Below are 20,082 nucleotides of genomic sequence, written 5' to 3'. Positions count from 1 at the left end.
AAGCCGGGCTGCTGTTCCTGGGCGAGGCAGCTGACCCGCCGAGAGGCCAGACGCGATGCGGAGAAGCCGAGGGGATTTGCCCAGAATTTACCGGGGGGCGGGGGGCGTTTGGCAGCGTCTCTGCAGCTTTCAGAGTTTGGCAAAGGAACCTCCGCCACTTGCCATCTCCCAACCTGCCGCCCCCCCCGCCCCCGAATAAATGCATGTATTACAAGCGCTGACTGGGCGGCTCTGGCTCCCTGCTTCATTCGGGCCCCGGCATCATCTAGGAACCGTCCTTGTTCGGCCCGCGAGCGGCTGGAGCGAAGGGAAGGCAGCGGGGAGGTCGGGGGTCTTTACGCGAGGGAGCCCTGTGGCGTCCCGCCCGTCCGGCCCGGCCCTCCTGCCCTGCTTCGAAGGACGAAGGCCTCGCTCCACAGGAAGCCGCGCCAGGCCCGCCTTTCCCGGGCTGAGGCTGAACTGGGGCGGGGGCCGCCAACGAACCCCGGATTTAACCAGAGGCCAGGAAACGACCCCAAGAGATTCTCCTTCTTGCAGTTGTGCGGGGCTTTTTTTTTTTTTTTTAAGAATTTTTATTTTTTAAACATACACAAACAAAACAAAACATAAAACCACCTTCCAGTTACATACAGTGTGTCAGTTGGTTACAAGTCTTTTGTGCTTCATCTCCATCGTCCTCACTTATAATTTGTATAAATTCTCATATTAGCCATATATATATATTATCATTGTTCATCATTTATTTGACTATGACTATTATTCCATCATTTTAGGTGAGATATTCAACATTTTAGATTAATTTATATTATATTCATTACCTCATCATAAATCCATCCAATAATCCATCCTTATGTTATATTCTCTATAATTCTATTATCCTTATATTGTAAAATTCTCTAAAATATTTCATTACCATATTTTATTTTCTAACCATTGATAAAATAAATCCCACATCTTATAATATTGTTTGTCTTCTTGTTCTCTAATTTCAAATGTCAATTTGCTCATTTCAGCACATTCCATAATTTTCTTATAACTTCTTCCTGCATTGGTATTTTCTCATTTTTCCAATTCTTAGCAAATACAATTCTAGCAGCTGCTAATAGATTTAAAAATCAAGTATTTCAATTCTCTACTGTATATTTCCGGTAAAATACCCAATAAAAATATCTCTAATTTAAAGTCTATATGTTTTTTTGGTCATTTTTTCCAACCACGTGAGGATTTTAGTCCAGTATCTTTTAGCCTCTGCAGTTGTGCGGGGCTTTGTTGGGCCTCCGATTTGCTGGGTGCTGGCACTTCGCTTTGGGGCCCGGCTCCTCCTTTGCCTTGCCCTCCCCTCCACCATCTCTACTGCCGGCCAGTCTCGAGACTGGCGTTGCCGGCCCTTCCCCCCTCCCCCCCCTCCCCCAGGAAGAGAGCAACTGGACTGGCTTTGGGCCAGCGCAGCTTTTTATGAGCTAAGCAGGGAAGCGAGGCGCATTCCGAGCGCTCTTCTTATACAATATTAAAGGAATTGGAAGAAGCTCCTCCGCTCCCGCCGCCTTCCTTTCCGGCCTCTCCCGACCACGAGCAGCCTGGCAGCACCTGCCTGCCTCCCCTCCACCTGGCTCTGCTGCGAGGCCTCCCCGACGTCCCCCGTCCCCCCGCAACCAGCAGCGTCGGTTTAGCTTAGCCTTGAAAGCAAAGGGCAGAGAGCGAAGGTGAGGGCCGGGAGGGGGTCCTTTATGGGTGGGTGGGTGGGTGGGTGGGGGAAATCTTCTCCTGGAGTCCCCAGGCACAACGAGTAGAGGAAGAAACTTGGCCGATGCTCAGAGGAGCTGCTGTTTCCCTCGGCGGTCAAAGGGAGTTCCCCGGATTTAATTTCTGCAGTTCGAACTTGAAGGGAGAGAAGCAGCCGAAGACACGGGATTGCGTTCACACAATCGCCTGATTGAACCGAGGCATTCCCGGGATCAACTGAACCCATTGACCCGCAAAGGGTCCAAAGGCTGCGTCAGATATCATGCCGAGCCACCTAGAACGAACAGAAGTTTTGCAGAAGTTTATTAAATGTGAGCAGACCCACAATCTTTGCCTTTAGACACGCGATTCCCCGGCCCGGCCTTCTCAGCCTCCGCGATTCTTGGCTTGCTTGCTCCCATCTCTTGGGGACGCCCTGCAAACTTGTTTCCTGAGCGCAGAGATCCAGTTTTGGCCAGAGACTGCGGAGGTTACAGAGCGCAACTCCGGGGGGCGGGGGGGGGGGGTCGCCAGTGCGCCCGACTTCTCCATCTCTTCCAGTCTCGCCCCTTCACTCCAGCCAAGGACCGGCAGGGAGAGACCTCGTGGGGCGGGTCCCAGCCTGCCGGTGGTGGCTTTTCCCTCCCTCGGCCAGAGAGCCGGAGGGCCGCTCGGCACCGCTTTCCCGACGGCACCGGGGCAGGGAGAGGCAACGGATCACGACTGGGGGCTCTGCGGTAACCTCAAGACCAGCAACACCCATCAGCCCATTTCTCCTGAGAAAGGCTGGAGGGGCTGACCGGGTGAGGGAGAAGCGCGGCTCTTTACGGAGTCCCCAGCTCCGACGTCGGGCGCAGGTGAGAGGGAGGCGGCGCAGGTCAGGGGCTAAGCGGGGCGCAAGGCTCCTGCGTATAAAGAAGGCTGCGGCGTGCTTTAAGAGAAAGGCGGGGGGGGCCCTTACGGAAATTGGGGCGAGCTGCTTTTGGGTTTCGATATAGCCTCCCCTTCCCCGCCACCCCCCCGCCCAGCGCGCAGGCGGAGGGGCGGGGCGCCTCTGGGCACGTGCAGAGCGCCTTCCAGTCGCGTCCCAGGTAAGCCGCGGCTCCGCTGGGCGGGGCAGGAGCGCCCCTCCTTCCCAGCGAGGCGCTGAGCGGAGGCTGCCGGGGTGCGGCTGGCGGATTGGGGCGCACGGCGCGGATTCCCTCCTCTGGATAGGCCGGGAGGGAGGCAGGTAAGGCAGCGGCGGGCCAGGCCTTGCCCGGGAGAATCGGGGCGCGTCTTCCTAGCTGCCGGAGCTGCAGCACGCAGACTCCCCGGCTCCGAAGCCTTCCGCGCCGGCTTACCTGGAGGAGCTCTCCGCTGCCCCTAGGCGAAGGTGATGTCCGGGGGGGGGGGGCGGGGCAGAATGCTGGCCGCATGCTTTGGAGAGAGGACGGATCCGCAAGACGGTCGTGCTTAGGGGGGTCCCTCGGGAGCGACCAGACTCCGTCGCGTCTCTTGGCTGAGCTGGTGCTCCGGCACGGCAAGATCGGGCCGGCCTACTTCTCCCCAGCGGCGGAGAGGCTCCACTCGGTGTCTCCCACGGGGAAGCGTGGCGGATCCTGCCGAGGAGAAGGCAGCCGCCGTGGAGAGCGGGAGGGGGGAGGCGCTTGTCTGTGAGGAACGTACAAGGGAGGGAAAGGAGCTTTTCACAGAATATCCAGCTTTGTGCAAAACACTCCCCCCGCCACAGAAGAGGGTTGCGATGACGGTTATCTTTGCACTGCCTCAACAGGGCCCGGGTTAGTGTGAAGGGAATCCACGGGTTGTGGCAGCGGCTAAAGAAGAGAATACGTGCGGCTCCGTGTTGAACTGGGGGTGCTGGGGACTCTCTGAGTTTGGCTGTTTTCTTGAACAAGTTTCCTGATCATATTAGCACTGAAAATGTTCCCTAGTTGGGTCAGGAAATGTCTACAAGAGAACAGCCAAGCTCAGAGAGCCCCCGAAAGAGCACTGCAGCTGTTTCCAGGGCAGGGGTGGCACGGAGGCCCTTCTGGAAAGCTTCCACAAACCAGCATCCTTGCCCTGGTGGCTGCAGACATAAGACTGGCGCCTCAGTTTGATGTAACAGATGTTCAGCTCGACAGATGTGGCACAAGAGAAATGCCCTCTGCCAGCCACAAGTGTTCTCATGGAGTATTATTGTGTAGCGCTCTGGTTGCCAGACCTCCAAATTATGTATACGTTTTTATTTCTAAAAACGTTGCAAGAAGGCAAAAGGAGGGCAAACTGGAAAGAAGATGATGGCAGGATCTAAAAGGACGCTGGGGCCAATTTTGCTTCCCTGTCGCTGGGATAGTGGCTCTGTGAACCGCTTCGAGAGTGCCGTGGAGCGGCATATCCCTCCTGGTGCTCCTCGGACCCAGGTTTTCTAGGGCAGCAGCTGGCGGGAGGGTGAGACGAGGGCAAAGCGGGGCCTTCTCCAAGCAGCAGGCTTGCCCGCTGAAGATGGGCAGCGTTTCTGCACCAGCTGCATTAAGCACAGAGGCGCCCAACGGGGGCCAGGCCCACCGAGAAAGGGAAAGCAGCCAGCAGGGCCAAACGGCGCACCAGCCACATCCCTGTCAGCTGAAGGGGCCGGGCAGCCAGCCTGCGCCCAGCACAGCCTCAGAAAGCCCTGCTGCCTGGTGGCCTGTTGTGGCCCTTCCCATGGGGAGGGCGGGGGAGCCTTGATCCGGGCCGAAGGAGACCCAGCCCAGCTTCTTCAAAGGCGGGGAAGCCGGGCGGGCGAGGAGTCTTCCTTCGTGAGGCAGGTGTGTGGCTGCAGACAGGCTTGGCCAAGAAGCGTGTTGCTGCCTGCTTTCTGGTGGTGACATCCAACTGGAGAGACTGGTTTGGAATCCAGCTGTGTGGATCCAGCAGGCAGCTTTCCCAAAGGGCCAGGGCCAGGGGGGGGGGGCACAGCCTCCCAGACCCACCCGGCCGCAGTCCAAGGGCTCCTGCATTCTGCGGCCGGAAGTTTCAGTTGCCCCCGACCCCATCAACTTCTCTCGCTGATGTTCCTTCTGATTAATAGAGCCTGGGTAAAAGAAGATCAGGTTTGGAGACCCCAAATGCCTCTGAGAATGTGCAGAGGGCTCGGATAACCTTCATGTCTAGGATTAAAACAGGGAACTCCGACTTGACATGGTTAAGACTTGGGGACTGCAACTCCCAGAATTCCTCAGCCAGCGCTGGCTGGGGAATTCTGGGAGTTGAAGTCCACCCGTCTTAAAGTCGCCCAGGTTGGAGGCCCCTGGAGTGGGGGACACGCTCCCAGCCACGAGAGACAACTGCCAGAGGGGCTCCTCCTTTGCCTTCTAGAAGGCGCCTCCCCGCCCCGAGACGCCAGGACCTCGGAGCCCTCCTTCCTTGGGCCAGCGTGGCCCGCCATGTCCATCATGGTGGGCCTGGACGACAGCCGATCGGAGAGGGTGACGGGCGATGACATCATCCTCCAGACGCGCCAGGTGATGAAGGGCCTGGAAGCCCTGCGCAGCGAGAACTGGAGCATCCGCCACCGGCTGCAGGAGGCTCTGCTGAAGGAGCAGCGGCTGATGGGCGAGAGGGAGGGCCCCCTGGCAGCCGCGGATGCCCAGGCCCTGGAGCTCCTGGAGGAGAAGCAGGACCTCGTCGGCCGGAGCCTGGAAGGCATCGAGCTGGGCATTGCTGAAGGCCAGGTACCCCGGGATCCCCGAGGGAGGCCGCCAGGGGCCGCTCGGCTGGCTGTGACCTCATGGAGCCCCGGGAAGCTCCAGGAGCCCTGGGGGAGGGATTTCCCGGGGGGGGAGGGGGCGCTTTGCAGGGGCCACCAGGAAAGGTCAAGGGTGCCCATTTGTCCTGACCGTCCCTGGGTCGTGTCGGGTGCCTTCAAGTGGTTTGTTCGGTTTTCAGCACTTTATTTGTTGAGGAGGGGATGGGGGTGGGCGCTTGGAGGTCTTCTAGTCACCCTCCCTGCTGAAGCAGGAGACCCCCCCCCATTTGGGACAAGCGGCTGTCCAGCGGAGAGCCCACAGCTGCGGGAGGGAAGCCGTTCCACGGGTTGATCGTCCTGGCTCGCTTCTCTCCTTGGTGCGTTTCCGTCCGTTGCTTCTCGTCCTGCCTTCGGGGGCTTTGGAGGAGAGCGCGAGCCAACTCCAATATGTGAGAACTGAATAGAACGCAAACACAAGCAAGAGAACAGTGAACATTTATCGAAATAAAGCTATAAAAATTAGTTGATCAAAACATAAAAATAACGTTACTCTCTTATTCTACTGCGCCCAAAGGAGGAGGAAGCCAAAGCCCTTTTCCTCTTTTCCCATTTTCCTCCTTTTCCCGTCGCTTTCTGAGAGCCGCGTGTTGCGGCTCTGCACCGCCCCCGTCCCCGCTTTGCTCCCCCACGGCCCCTCTGGCGGGTCTCCGGCGGGCCAAGGCCGCCGTGGCTGGAGCTGCCCCTTCCTCCCCGCAGATGTTGATCGCCCTCTCCTCGCACATGGGGGTGCTGGAGGCGGAGAAGCAGAAGCTGCGGGCCCAGGTGAGGCGCCTGGGCCAGGAGAACCTCTGGCTGCGGGAGGAGCTGGCCGGCACCCAGCTGAGGCTCCAGCACAGCGTGGAGGCCGTGGCTCAGCTGGAGGAGGAGAACAAACACCTGCACTTCCTCAACCAGCTCAAGCACTACGAGGCCCCCCGGGAGGAGCAGGTGCGGCCTGGGGCGGGGGGGCTTTCCTCGGGGGGGGGACGTTTGTGGACGAGGCGCCTCCTGAGTTCCTCCAGGTCAGGTGGCTGACGGCTGAAAGAATCCAAGTCAGAAAGAAATTTTGAAGGTTCCCAGGAACCTTTGACCCCGACTCCAATCTATGGTCCGAATTATTTGGGTGCTCAGAGACGGCGGAGGAGGAGGAGGTGGGGAGGGCGAGGGCTGGATCCTGCCTCCCTGGCTCCAAAGCCTACTATTGGGGGGAGCTTCCTATGTCCCCCCCGGCCCCCCCTGACTCTCCCAGGTTCTCCTTGCAGGTGGAGGTGGAGGAAACCTTCCTCAGCACGGAGGACGACCAGAGGCCAGGTGTGTTCCTAGGCAGGCCTTGGCTTTCTCAGCCGCTCCCAAGTGGAGCTCAGCCTGACAAACGGCTGCCTGCCCCGCGGAGGCCGAGGCCCAGCCGCGGGTTGCAAAGCGCCCCTGCCCAAGAGAAGCACATTAACTGCACAAAAGCCGGAGGTGTCCCCGGCCGGGGATGGGCTGGTTCCGGAGGGCCCCCCGCTTCTTCCCAGCCTGCCCACCCAGCGTCCCTCTTGACCACCCGGCTGGCCTTGTGTCCTGCAGAGGGGCAGAGCCCGGGTGCCGCCGCCTTGGCAGCCCAGCAGGGCGGGTACGAGATCCCGGCACGCCTGCGGACGCTGCACAACCTGGTGATCCAGTACGCGTCTCAAGGGCGCTACGAGGTGGCGGTGCCGCTTTGCAAGCAGGCCTTGGAGGACCTGGAGAAGAGCTCTGGGCACAGCCACCCGGACGTGGCCACCATGCTGAATATCCTGGCCCTGGTCTACCGGTAAGATAGGCGAGGGGCCTGGGCCCCCGTCCAGCAGGGAACACACAGAAAGATCGGGAGGCAGTGGGGCTCCGGGGGGCCCTTTTGTCCCGGGGCTGTGTTTCTCTGCCCCCCGTCTCTCCCCCCCCCCGCGGTCCTCGGAGCTGCAGCTGCGTCCTGGGCTGCCCTGGCACCGCCGGCCTCCCTGCTTCTCCGCTTGCAGGGACCAGAACAAGTACAAGGAGGCCACGGAGCTGCTCAACCAGGCCCTGGACATTCGGGAGCAGGCGCTGGGCACGGAGCACCCTTCGGTGAGGGCCCGTGCTGTGCGGGGGGGGGGGGGCACCCGGCTTGGCCCCGTGCCAAAGGCTACCGTTTTATGCTGCTTCTGAGGGTCTTTTGCTCTCGCGAAGCCTCCCTTTGTCCCTGCCAGGTGGCTGCCACCCTGAACAACTTGGCCGTGCTGTATGGCAAGCGAGGGAGGTACCAGGACGCTGAGCCTCTGTGCAAGAGGGCTCTGGAGATCCGAGAGAAGGTACCGACACCCGCACCCAGGCCACTCCCAGTCGGAACGGCTGCATCCTTGGCCTCCGGAGACGGGCTGTTTATTTGCTTATGCATTTTATTTATTTATAATAAAGACAGAAAATTCATTGCCTGCCCACCTTAGAATAACTCCGGGCTCCTTACAATAATACAGGATAAGCATTATCTATGCCAAACGCATAAATAAGTGAATGCAAACCACGGGCCCCGGTCCAATTGAAGAGGGAGAGGGACGGGGCTGCACCTGCAGGCAGAGGTGGAAAGGTTTAGATCTGGAGGGGGAGGAAGAACCAGCAATTGGACTCCCTCCCTCCCCCACAACCCCCCAGTTGGGCAGAAGCATCCTTGGCCCAGGCAGGAGCAGTGAGGGGGAGAAGCCCCGGAGGCCGGAAAGCGGGGAGGGCCCTGAGCTGGTCCTGGCACCTATGGAGGTGGCTGCTATAGACCACTTGTGGACTTCCAACTCCCAGAATTCCTCAGCCAGCTATGCTGAGGACTTCTGGGAGTTGAAGTCCACAAGTAGCCAAGGCGGGTGGAGACCCCTGCTATAAACCAGGGGGAGCCTTCTAGGGGAGCCGCCCTGTTTTCAGACCTCCTGCCATCGGAGGGGGGCAAGGAGCCCCCCCCCCCCGGGTGCTGCCCAGCTGCACCAGCAGCGCATCAGCTGAGCACCGCTGCCCTTCTCCCCACAGGTGCTGGGCAGCAACCATCCGGATGTGGCCAAGCAGCTCAACAACCTGGCCCTCTTGTGCCAAAACCAGGGGAAGTTCGAAGAGGTGGAGCAGTATTACCGGCGGGCCCTTCGCATCTATCAGGCCCAGCTGGGCCCCAGTGACTGCAACGTGGCCAAGACCAAGAATAACCTGGTAATCCGGGGGCGGAGGGTGGGGGGCGGGTTGGAGTTTCTCCCCAGGACTTTGGAGGGTTAGCGCTGCCTCTGCTGGTCTGCCTGGGTGAGTCTCTTCCAGTGAAACAGGTCGAAGGGAGGGCAACATCGGCCCATGGCGAGGCTTTAAAACCGGGCCGGGGTCTCCGGTTCTTCACCCCGGCCTGCAGGCAGAAACATCCCAGCCAAAGCAGCGGGGCGGGGGATTCCTCGCTCGCCCTTTGGGGGGGACTGCGTTTCCTCCTGGGTGGGACCAGCTGCTGCCCACCTGGGGGTCCATGGGGGTGTATTGGAGGGGAGGGGCTCACCACCCCTTCCTCCCTCCCGCCGGCCAGGCTGCCTGTTTCGTGAAGCAGGGCAAGTTCCCGCAGGCTGAGCAGCTGTACAAGGAGATCCTCTCCCTGCAGGACCAGGAGCCGAGCCCCCAGGGCGGTAAGAGCCAGCGCTGGGTGGCCCTTCCCGGGGGAGGCAGGGCGGTGCCCAGGGCCTCAGCATCTGGATGCACCCTTGAAACCCCCCCTCCCCTCCTTCAGATTACAGCTGGACAGGAGCCGGCAACACCTGGGAAGGGCAGGTGAGTCCTTTGGAGATCGACCATCTGCAGGGGGATGGGGTGGGTGGGGTGGGGGCACGGAGAGCAAATCCTTTAAGCTGCTCCTCCCCCCCCCCCAAGCCTTTTGTCAGCTGAGCCAAGCGAGAGGGAGGTGAAGAGGGCGGCGGGGGGGCCGGTGGCTACCTCCAGCTGCCATCTTGGACTGCAGGTGGTTGGGGGGGGTGAGGCCCCCAAGTTTTGATCTGCCCCCCCTTCTCTCCAGGAGGGGATGAGGCGCAGCAGCTCCTTCTCCCGCTTCCGGGACTCCCTCAGACGCAGCAGTGAGAGGCTGGTCACCAAGCTGCGGGGCCAAGCGGTGGGGCAGCCCAAGGTCGCCGCAGGCCGCAGGTGAGTTGGGGCTCCCCGGGCGCCTCCAGGGCAAGCCTGGCCTTGGGAAGAGCTGAAGTGGGCCTCTCTTCCCCAGGATGACGCGGGCCACGTCCCTCGGCACGCTGCATGTGAATGAGGCTGCAGCTGCCCCCGCCCCAAAGGTGAGTCCCCCCCGCTCGGCAGGCGTTGCACCCCAGGGCCGTGGCCCCAAGGATGGCTGGGCTCCCAAGGGAAGGAGCCGCTGGGCCCCTCTGGCCAGGGCCGGGTAACCCTGGGCCAGTCCCTTCCTCAGCCCTGCGGGGAGGCCACGGCCAGCCGCTTCTGGACAGGCAGCCTGGCTGCAAACGACTGGAAGGCCCCGCCAGGTGCTGAGCCCGGGACACCTGGTGAGCAGCTCAGCTCCGTAATCCGGTTCAGCCCAAGAGAAGGAGCCAGAATCGGCGCATTTCTCCAAGCATCCTAAAGAGGCCTGAAAGGGGCCCCTCCTCTCCCCTCCTGCAGCCCACCCGGAACCTGAGCACCAGCACCCAGGACCTGGCGCACCGCTCCACCCACTAGGCCCGCCGGGGTCACCGGTTGGTTCGAGCGCTTAGCCGAGCGCTGCATGCATGGAAAGTCCTGCCAATTCACGAAGGACCCTCTCTCAGGAATGGAGCTGCTGCTGCCGCCGCCGTCCCAAAGCATCACGGGGGACGGGGCGCCCGGAAGCTTCACCCCCCCCCCCGGCTATTGCCTTAAACTCCACGGGGCAGCAGCAGGAGCCTGCGCCCCGCCCCCCCCAACTCCCACGGTGGCTCTTGTGAAGCCAAGCCTTATTTGGTTTATTTATGCACCTTATTTTCCCTTAAATAAAGGCTGCTGGAAATGAAGAACGTCTCTTTATTTTGGAGAGGTCTCTGCAAGCTTTATAGCGCCCCCAGGTGACCTTGGATGAAAAGGGTCACACGCCTCCCCCAGTTCTCTCTCTCTTGCGCACACACACAGAGAAACTCCCTCGAGTAGCAACACACTACTCCCCTTTATTAAAACCTCAGCCCAGAAATCCAGGATTAGTGGGGGGAGGGGGAGGGCTGAGAGGATTGTCCGTCCGTCCCCCGCCCCCCCCGGCCGTTTCTCTTCTCTACCCGGCTCAGCTCCGCAGTCTGGGTGGAGGGATGGCCGGCCAGCCGGGGTCCCTGCCTGCAGAGCGTGACGGCTGGCGTGGCTGGCAGCCTCCACCGCCCCTCAGACCTGGTGGGCGATCTCGCGCACTCTGCGCAGGGTCTCCTCCGACTGCAGCTGCTCCAAGGTGAGCAGGGAAGGCCCAGCTGGTCTTCCTGGAGGGCAGCAAGACAGGGGGGAGAGGTCAAGATGCCCCCTGCCAGGACAACCAAGCCCACCTCGGCCCATTACAGAGTCGCTGCCCACAGCTGTTCCACACGGGGGGCAAATTTAAAATAAAAAACCAAAATAGGCTGCCTGGGGAATTCTGGGAGTCCATCAGCCTGAAAGCTGCCAACTTTGCAGGCCTCTGGGCGACGGATGCCCCTCTTGCCCCTCCCCGGCCCACCTGGCGGAAGGGCTGGGCCATCTGGCGCAGGAAGTGCTTGGCCACCTGCACGGCCTCATCCAGCGTCAGGTTGAGGTTGGCCTCCGTCAAGTGTTCCTGGATCCAGCGAGGCAGCTTCCCCCGCTTGTCTGCCCGGGCGAAGCGCTGCAGGAGAGGCGGGATCAGCCGCTGCCTGGCCCTCCAGCCAAGCGCCCCCCGCCCCCCCACGGGGCACACCTTGTCAGCAAAGATCAAGAGGCCGTGAGTCGGTCTTGCCGCGAATGGCCCGCCCGACGCACTGGGCCGCGTGGCGCATGGCATCAAACGTCAGGAAGTCGTTTTCGCGGATCTGGAACTGGTTCCTCAGGTACTCCAGCCGGGCCTGGGATGGGAGGAGGTGAGGGTCTTCTCCCCTCCACCCCTCCCCCCCAGGAATCAGCAGGGGTGGGCCAACGCTATGCCAGGTGCACCAGAAGCGTCGCCCCCCATCAGCCAAGCCAACAGCGGGTGGGAAAACGTGCCACTTCTGTCCCGAAGGAGCCCACCCCCAATTGAGGCACTGGGGGGGGGGTCCCAGACCCTCCCCCAGAGGAAACGAAGGCTCTGCTGCCCGAGTGAATCGGAGCAGGAATCGGCCGAGGAGCTGCAGACCTGGAGCTCACCTTCAGGATGCGGCTTTGGGTGTAGACATAGGGGACGCCAAACATGACCACGGCCCTCCCATAGTGGTGAACTGGGGAGGGGAGGAAGGGGGGGGGGAGGTCAGCGCTGCACCTAAAGAGGCCTTTTCCCTCCAACTTCAAGGCCTTCGTGAGTTTAAGGCAAGGCGCCCACTCCGCCCCAGGCCAGCTTCCGTGGCCCCGGATGCCCTTCAAAGCTTCTCCAGGGAGGGGGGGCACTCACCAAAGTCAATCCCTTCGGAGACCTTTCCCCTGGCCACCGACAGCAGGATGGCTCCCCGGCCGTTCTCGCAGGCCTGGGGTGCAAACCAACCGTCCTCTTGTCACCCAAAGTCAGAAATGCCGCCAGGGCAGCAAGTCCCGCCTCAGGACCAGACTTGGAGGGGGAAAGGTACGGGGTGGTGGTGGAGAACTTGCTCAACTGAGCCCCCCGCTCCTGCAACAAGGGCCCCCTCTCACCTCCTGGTACTTCTCCAGGGCCACGCTCGTCTCGGCTCCGTCCTGTGTCTCGATGAAGATGAGCTTGTTCCGCTGGATGTTCTCCAGGATCCCCTGGAGGAGCCCGAGAGGAGAGGGGGGGACCCCAGCTTCAGAGAGAGCCCACCCAGCCCGGCTCCTGGGCCTCCCCACAGCCCGGAGGGGCAGCTGGACGGTTGCTGTGAGACCTGCAGGATGCCTGGCTGGCTTTGCGCTCTGTTTCCACACACACACACACACACCCCGCAAAGCCTTTGATCTCCACCCTGCTTAAGGACCACAAAGGCAACCCCTGGATCAGCTGCTGAAAGGAGGTCGGAGGTGAAGGTGGCGCCAAGTGGATTATCGGTTTGGAATCCTTATGCAGCCCCCCAATGAATTCGGCTGACTTTTATCTAGGGCCACTTTGCCCCGACTGGAGGGCCAGGCTCTGGGGCACAGGGAGCGTGGCAGAAGCTCCTGCCAGGAGCACAGGAGGAGCTGGGAGGCCGGAGTCCACCAGGACAGCGGGAGAAGGGAAACCCTCCCCAAATCCAACAGTGGTCAGGCTGGCCTTCTGCAAGACCGGCCGAGCGTCTGACCGAGAGCCAGCCGGCCAGTTTGGTCTTGGATGCAACGCGGCCCCCATTTACAAGCCTTTGAGTGTTCTCCCCCTCGAAATTCTCAGGCCAGGAGCAGAAGGCCCCAAAGCACGCACACACACACACACACGCGCGCACACACACACGCGCACACACGGGGAAAGCAGCCCGGGCCAAGCCGGCCTGGCGTACCTGCTCATACCAGGAGGCCACGATGTTCTCCATGTACTGATAGCTGGTGAAGAAGGCCACGATGCCGTCCGGGACCACGGCCGACATCTCCAGGAGGAGGTTGCCATAGTTGCGGATCACGGCTGCCGGAGAAACACTCCCCCTTCAGGCTCCCAGGCCTTCCCGGCCCCACACCATCCCATGGGGCCCACCCCCTCCCTCCCACTGCCCTCCCCTCTTCCGCTGAGCAGCCTGAAGGGACCAGGGAAGGGCTCTGCTGCCCCCTCCCCATCCAAGACCCTCACCAATGTCCTCGCGGGTTTCGAACTTGGAGCTGATGGTCACCTGGTCATTCCCTCGGCCCACAATCTGGAAGGGAAGCCAACAAGAGGAGCCAGTGGAGTGAGGAGGGGCCTGCCTGGTCCCCCAGAAGGGGAGGGGAGGGGGGGCCTCGGGCACTCACCATGGGGCAGAGGCAGGTCCGGGCAAGGGTCATGGTGAAGGTGGCCATGGTCACCGGCCGGAAGTCCAGGATTTGGGGGTACATGTCAAGGGGGGAAAGGGTCTACATGCAGGGAGGAGAGCAGCCGGTCAGGGTGGCAGCTTCCCCCACCTCCAGCCCCACAGAGGGGGCTCCTGCCGCTGGCCAAGAAGCCCCCCCCCCCCCCCGCACTCACTCCCGAGGTGATGATGACCGTCTGGAACCGCTCAAAGACGGGCTTGATGGCGATGGAGGCGTCCATGCAGCTGGAAGAGAAGGCCCCGGTTTGCCTGGCGTGGGGCAGCTGGGGGCGAGGCAGGCAGCCCCCCCATTTCAGGGAGGGAGGGCAGAGCCAGGCCCTTCCCAGCCCCACCCGCCCAGCCAGAGCCTGCCCCCGGAGCCCCTCACCTGAAGTGCAGGATGGGGTTGAGGATGGTGGGCGTCCTGTCGTCAAAGGGCTCGATGAGGATGGTGAACCCTGGGGCCCAAACGAGAAGAGGCGCTGACGGGGGGGAGGGGCGTGGACCCCCCTCATGGCTTGGCTGGCTGCCCGGTGGGATCGGGAAGGCCGGCCTCGGCCAGCCTGGGGAGCTCAGAGCCTCGTCAAGGGCTTTCTGAAGATCCGAGCATGCCCCCGCCCCCCGCCTTTGAGCCTGTCTCGGGGGCCTCTGGCTGCCCCAAAGGCGCTTTCGCAAAAGGCCGCTGGCCTTTCTTGTCCTCTTCCTTTGAAAACGTTCCCCTTCTCGTCCACGGAGCTCCTTCAGTTCGTATCTCTTCATTTGGAAGCTGCTTCTTCCTCCCCCGGAACAGAACCGAGGCCGGCCCGATGCCCTTTGCGAAAGCGCCTCTGTTTGGGACGTAGCTGTGCTGACTCCCAAAGACTCCCAAAGCCCGTCCAAGCCGGCAGGCGCAGGAGCCGCGGAGGTTTTCCTTCGGCAAAGAGGGCTGCCGCCCTCGGCTGGCCTCCCGAGAGCAGAGCCTGCAAGGCTCTTGGGCGCCTTCCGGCCCCCCCCCCCAGGTCCCACCTGCCAACCCCGAGGGAGGGATGTGGGGGGGGAGGAACCGCAAGGGCTGGGAGGCCCCCGAGAGGCCGGCCGGCTGGCTGAAGAGCCTCCCTACCCTTGGAGTAAGTGCTGACCAAGGTGGCGAAGTTGGAGATGAGGGTGATGGGTGAGAAGTCGGAGATGTCCGCGATCTCCAGCGTGCGCAGGAGGCAGCGCAGCCGCTCGGCACAGAACCTGCCAAAACCCAGGAATCGGGGCTGACACGAGGCCGGCCTGGAACAGGCTCTTCCCCCCACCCTCCAAGCAAGGGAGCCAGGCTTAGCAGGATGGGCCTGGAGGAGGGGAGGGGGAAGGGAGGAGGGGAAGGGCCTCTCCTGCCCGCACTCACCGGAGGGGCTTCCGCTCAATGCAGACCTTCTCAAAGATGTCCTTCAGGAAGGACGGGGGGCTCTCCTGGACCACGTGGTGGATGCGCAGCCGGGACTTCAGGTACTCCAGGAGGCGCTTCAGGAAGGCCACAAAGTGCTCCGCTGTCCGGATGTTGCCCGGCACGGCCTCTGCGTGAGGGGAGGACCAGTCAGGGCAGCGGCTCCAAGGCCACACGGCCACCTCCCTCAGCAGGAGCAGCCGGTGCCGAAGGGCCGGGATGGCGCAGCAGCCACCGGCGTTCCCCCCCTGCCCCACCAGCACCTAAGCATCAGCTCCCCCCCCGCCCGCCCCCCCCTGCTGTCCACAGAGGGGCCGACCTACCCTGCAGGATCTCGTCCGGCAGCACCGGGTTGGCCAAATAGACGTCTGTTTCCCGGGCGACGTTGGCCTCCCGCAACCCCTGCAGCAGCTGCTGATATTCCTCCTTCAGCTTCTGGGCGTCGGTTTCCTTGATCCTGGAAAGGGGGCCGTGGGGACCGTGAGGGGTGGGAGCTCCGACCCTGGAGGCTTTTAAGAGAGCCCGGGCAGCCTCTTTCGGTCCAGGGGGTTGGACTAGAAGACCTCCAGGGTCCCTCCCAACCCCGGGCCCCGCACCCACAGATGCCGTGCGTGCAAGCGGCACAGGACTCCGTCCTCTGGGCAGAGCAGGAGGCCAGGAAGCGGAGGGGGCGGATCCTGCTCACCTGTGAATGGCGGCCTGGAGCGTGGCCACGTTCCCCTGGCAGCGATCCAGGACCTTCCGGGTGATGTTGACCCCCATGGAGTCGATGCAGACGTTGTCTGTGGGCCAAGGGGGGAAGGAAGGGGGGCAACAGGGCTGTCAAAGAGGCCCACGAAAGCGAACCTCCATCGCTTACCTGGAGGAGGCTCAGGGCGACACGCCGACAGGTGTAGGTTTTAACCCGGGGGACTCTACAGTACAGGCAGTCCTCGGCTTACAACAGTTCACTGAGTGACCATTCAAAGTTATAACGTCACTGCAAAGAGTAACTTATGACCGACCATTTTTCACACTTAGCACCGTTGCAGCCTCTCCCTGGCCAGAGGATCAAGATTTGGATGCCTAGCCGATTCATATTTATGACGGTCGTAGGCTCCCGGGGTCACTCGATCTCCTTTTGCATCCTTCTGACAAACAGTCAATGGGGAAGCCAGATTCACTTAATGACCAGGTGACTAAGTCAACGACTGCAGTGATTCACTTCACAATGGGGTGGGGGGAATCAAAAATGGGGCCAAATTCAACTGTCTCACTTAGCACAGAAATTTGGGCTCAATTGTGGTCATAAGTCGAGGACTACCTGTACTTAAAAGGAGAACAAAAATTATCATCAACTAAGGATAAAGTTGCAACTAAAAAAACCCCGAGTCTGGGTTCCTTCCAGGCCGCTTGGCTGAGTTCTCGTCCACCCAAATTAAGCCAAGTTAATCTCTCAAGCAGGGTTTCTGGCAGAGGATTCTGGGACTTGGAGTCCACAAGCCTCACAGTGGGAAAAGTCGAGCGACTCTTCTCTAGAGGGAGAAACTGGACCCCAGCGTAGTTTTCAGGCGGCCCAATTCGAGCCCTGCACCAGACCGCTCACCGGCCCTTCTCACACCTACCGATGTTATGAGCCTCATCGAAAACCACCACCGATTTCTTGGCCAGCTCCTTGGAGACCACGTCCGCAATTTTGGGATCGAGGAGATAGTGGTAACTGTAGACCACGATGTTGGCGTGGAGGATCTGGTGCAGACGGGGAGAGAAAGCGGAGCAGAGCTTGGCCTTGGGCCAGGAGGAACCCCGGAACCCGCAAGGCGAGTCGGAGGGCAGCCAACAGAAAGACTTCTGGGGCCGGTTTCTGTACTGAGGCGTCTCCACTCTCGAGGGAAGGACAAAAGGACCAGCCCCAGTTCTATTCATGAGCTAAGACAGGGGAGTCCTTGACTTGCAACCACAATTCGGCCCAACATTTCTGTTTGCTAAGCGACACAGTTGTGAGTTTTGCCCCATTTTTGCAACCTTTCTTGCCAGAGTTTTTAAGTGAATCACTGCGGTTGCTAAGTAACACAACTGTGAAGTGAATCTGACTTCCCCTTGCTTGTCAGAAAGTCACAAGAGTGGATGACGTGATCCCGGGACACTACAACCGTCCTAAATACGAGTCGCTTACCAATTCTGATCACGTGGCCAGGCGGATGCTGCTACGGTCGTTAAGTGTGAAAATGGGACATAAGTCACTTTTCAGTGCCATTGTAACTTTAGTGACCACTAAACAAATCGCTGTGAGTCAAGGACTACCTATACGCTTAACTACCAAATGGTTTAAAACGCACTTATTTCCCTTCACTGCAAAGCTACCCAGGCAGACTTTCTGATGACGGAGGGAAACTTCAGAATGAAACCGTCGCCTTGGGAGATTGACAGGCGATTTGGGTTCTGGGCTCAAACGCTCAGAGAAAAGCGGGATGAGAAACTGGCGTTCAGGGCGCTGAATCTCCTCCTGACAGAACTGCCGTGGGAGGCTCAAGGCCCCCGTAGGACCAACCTCACTCGGTCGCTGTGCAGCTCTTACCATGCACCCACTAGCTCCACTGCAATGTTTGCAGTAACAAGCAGCAGCCGCCGCAGCCGCCGCAGCCGCTTTCTCCTTTGGCACCTCAGGGTCCTTCCCCACCAGAGCTGATCTAACCAAGAGACCCCTACAAACACACGGAGAGCCAACCCTCCTCCTTACTAGCATGGATGGCGTTACCTGGTTTGTGTAATGAAACGCCTGCAAGGAAACAACCAAGCTCAGAGGGCGCCCAGGACCCTTCAAGGAGACCCCTTTTGCCTTGGAAAGAGGGGAGGGGGCTCGTGTCCTCAAGCCGGCCGGCCACCTCTCTTACCGAGTAGCGGGCAAGGAAGTAGGGGCACCAGCCCTTCTGCTGACCGTAGGCCTTCAGGTCATCCAAGTTATAGACGCCGTAAGGAAGAGGCACCTGGCGACCGTTGGCATCGAATTCCTGCAGGGAATCACAGCAGGACTGAACGGGTCTCCTGGCCCCGGCCTTACGGACAAGCCAAAATGGTTTTCGGCTGCTCAATTTCTCAAAAGGCATTTCTCCCACCAAACATACTTTGAGGGGGGAAATGCCTCTGGACATTTGTGTAACTTTCATGCAGAGTTTCCTGCAATTTCCCCCCCTGAATGACAGAGATCAATGGGGAAAAGAGAGGGGCAGCATTGGTCCACCTCACTTTTCAATCTGGCCTCTTGCGCCCCAGGGGAGAAGGTCCACGGCCCCACCCGGCCCTCCTCCCCGGGACCTTCCACTGCCTGCCCCCCCACCAGTGGGTGGATTCAATTTTTTTTTTTACTACCAGTTCTGTGGGCGTGGCAGGGGATGGATACTGCAAAAATCTCCAGTCAAAAGGTGGTATTTACCAGATCTCCGAACCACTCAAAATTTCTACTGCCGGTTCTCCAGAACAGGCCAGACCCTGCTGAATCCCGCCTTTGTCCCTGTGCCCTTCGGCCTTACCTCAAAGAAGCGGCAAGAGGGAAGACTGCCATCCTGCTGGTGCTGAGCCCGGATGTACGAGGCGGTCAGGCTGAAGCACTTGCTGTCCACCTCCTTCCCGAAGCGCAGGCTGCTCACCTAGGACAAGAAGGGAGGGGTCTGAGAAGGGGGGGCACGGGGCCCACATCGCCCGGCTTCCCTGCCTCCCAGGGAATTCAGGGGCCGGGGCCCCAAGTGGCCCGGGAACTCTTAGCAGGTAAGAGAGCGGGCCAGGCTTGCTCCTGCCGCACAGGGTGGCTGGCTGAAGGACGGGTGGCCGAGGGCCTCCCCCCCCGAACAGCCCTCCCCGCCCTTCCGCCAGCAGGGGCACCTCGGGGTGGATGCACAGGTTCTTCCTGGAGCTGAGGGCCAAGCCCAAGAAGGGCAGCTTCTGCCCCGTCTGCTTCTCGTGGAAGTGCACCAGCTTCCGCAGCTCCTCAATCACCTGGAGGGGGGAGAAGCCCAGCGGCTGGCAATGGAGGGGCTCCCAGACGCCCCTCCCCCGTCCAAGGGCCTCTCTCCGGGGCCGTCTCCCCCATGCCCCCCCCCCCCCGTACCTTCTCAATCTCCGGGACGGTCCTGGAGCAGTAGATGAGCTTGGTCACCTCCAGCGGGTAAGCCTGGGGGAGAGGGCGGGCTTAGAGGGCTACGCTTGGGGGGGGGGCGAGGGGCTCCTGGAGGAAAAGCAGGCAGAGTCGGGAAAGGGGCTGCGGGGGGTGGGGTGGGGGCTCGGCCCCCGGATACTCACGCGCTGGTAGGCCAGGATGAGCGCCAGGAGGGAGATGGTCTTCCCGGTGCCCGAGGGCATCTCCAGCACCCCGTGGCCCTGCGGGGGCGAGGGGGCCGTCAGGGGCCGGCGGGGGCCCGGGGCGCGGAGGCGGGACCTGAGTTCCAGTCCTGCCCCAACCCCCCGCCCTCCCCGGCCCACCTTGGCGTCCAGCGTCCGCTTCAGCTCCAGCATGTAGGAGAACTGCTCGGGGTAGATGTAGTCGTGCGGGAAGAGCACCAGCAGCCCGTCGATGTTCAGCCTGCGCAGAGGGAGCGAGTGGCCGAGCGTCCCCGGGCCCAGCGCCCCGGCGCCCCGGCCGGCCCCTCCCCGCCTCCCGTCCTCCCCGGCCCGCAGAGCGCAAACTCCCGGCAGACCCTCCGGCGACCCCCGCGCGAGTGGTGTCTCCCAGACGCCCTCCTCCTCCCCCACGCGCCGCTCACTTCATGGTTTCGTCCGCGGCGCGGGCCGCTGCTGCGAAGTTCTCACTCCGGTCCTCTCAAAGGAACACTGTTCCTTCGGTCGCCTCTCCGCTCTTTCTATCGCTCGATCCCATTGGCTCACCACACCCCCGGCGGCGGCCTCAGTGGCTGATCTGAAAAGAGCCCGCCTCCGCCCGCTATCAGACTTCCTGCCCCGCGTTCGGCTGCGCAGCGCGCGCAGGCATCACGAGCCGCTCAAGAGATGACCGTACGGCGTGCCTGGCATTTAGGCTGAAGAAGCCGAACTCAGAGGTCGTGGATTCATCAGCTTGCCCTACTAGGCTGGAATCTTGCTTTGCGCTCCTGGGACCGAGAGGCTGCGGGAGGAAAGTGGTTGCAGTTCCTCCTGCGTTCTTC

At 61.3% G+C, this 20,082-nt stretch overlaps 2 protein-coding genes across 2 annotated transcripts; one reads left to right on the top strand and one right to left on the bottom strand.

Annotated features, from left to right (window-relative positions):
* The first annotated feature begins 2,811 nt into the window (after window positions 1–2,811).
* On the top strand, window positions 2,812–10,487 carry KLC3 (kinesin light chain 3). Its single transcript, XM_087939349.1, has 13 exons — window positions 2,812–2,953; window positions 5,065–5,420; window positions 6,191–6,421; window positions 6,736–6,784; window positions 7,043–7,268; window positions 7,471–7,558; window positions 7,681–7,782; window positions 8,486–8,659; window positions 9,015–9,111; window positions 9,213–9,253; window positions 9,495–9,619; window positions 9,696–9,762; window positions 10,103–10,487. The coding sequence occupies exons 2-13, from the start codon at window positions 5,133–5,135 to the stop codon at window positions 10,157–10,159; spliced, it is 1,545 nt and encodes a 514-aa protein (XP_087795475.1). The 5' UTR covers window positions 2,812–2,953; window positions 5,065–5,132; the 3' UTR covers window positions 10,160–10,487.
* A 113-nt stretch (window positions 10,488–10,600) lies between these two features.
* On the bottom strand, window positions 10,601–19,887 carry ERCC2 (ERCC excision repair 2, TFIIH core complex helicase subunit). Its single transcript, XM_087939348.1, is given in 25 exon segments — window positions 10,601–10,902; window positions 10,905–10,917; window positions 11,151–11,294; window positions 11,367–11,393; window positions 11,395–11,511; window positions 11,792–11,862; window positions 12,033–12,105; window positions 12,269–12,361; window positions 13,060–13,181; window positions 13,344–13,407; window positions 13,502–13,603; window positions 13,716–13,785; window positions 13,928–13,997; window positions 14,639–14,757; window positions 14,912–15,080; window positions 15,274–15,407; window positions 15,636–15,732; window positions 16,555–16,678; window positions 17,824–17,940; window positions 18,460–18,576; window positions 18,809–18,922; window positions 19,035–19,097; window positions 19,226–19,303; window positions 19,406–19,505; window positions 19,687–19,887. Coding segments are annotated over 25 exon segments (2,280 nt in total). The 5' UTR covers window positions 19,692–19,887; the 3' UTR covers window positions 10,601–10,825.
* Between the last annotated feature and the right edge of the window lie 195 nt (window positions 19,888–20,082).

Source organism: Pseudonaja textilis, chromosome 10 (genome assembly GCF_049901715.1).
Source record: "Pseudonaja textilis isolate UNSWEBS1 chromosome 10, rPseTex1.2, whole genome shotgun sequence".
NCBI lineage: Eukaryota > Metazoa > Chordata > Lepidosauria > Squamata > Elapidae > Pseudonaja > Pseudonaja textilis.
Note: the sequence above shows the minus strand (reverse complement) of the source record. Positions and strands in the feature narration are given on the sequence as shown.

Coding starts and splice junctions, on each gene's coding strand:
- KLC3 (XM_087939349.1), top strand. CDS start 5,133: ATGTCCATCATGGTGGGCCTGGACGACAGCCGATCGGAGAGGGTGACG. Junction 5,421..6,190: donor TGGGCATTGCTGAAGGCCAG/GTACCCCGGGAT, acceptor TCCTCCCCGCAG/ATGTTGATCGCCCTCTCCTC. Junction 9,112..9,212: donor GGAGCCGAGCCCCCAGGGCG/GTAAGAGCCAGC, acceptor CCCCTCCTTCAG/ATTACAGCTGGACAGGAGCC.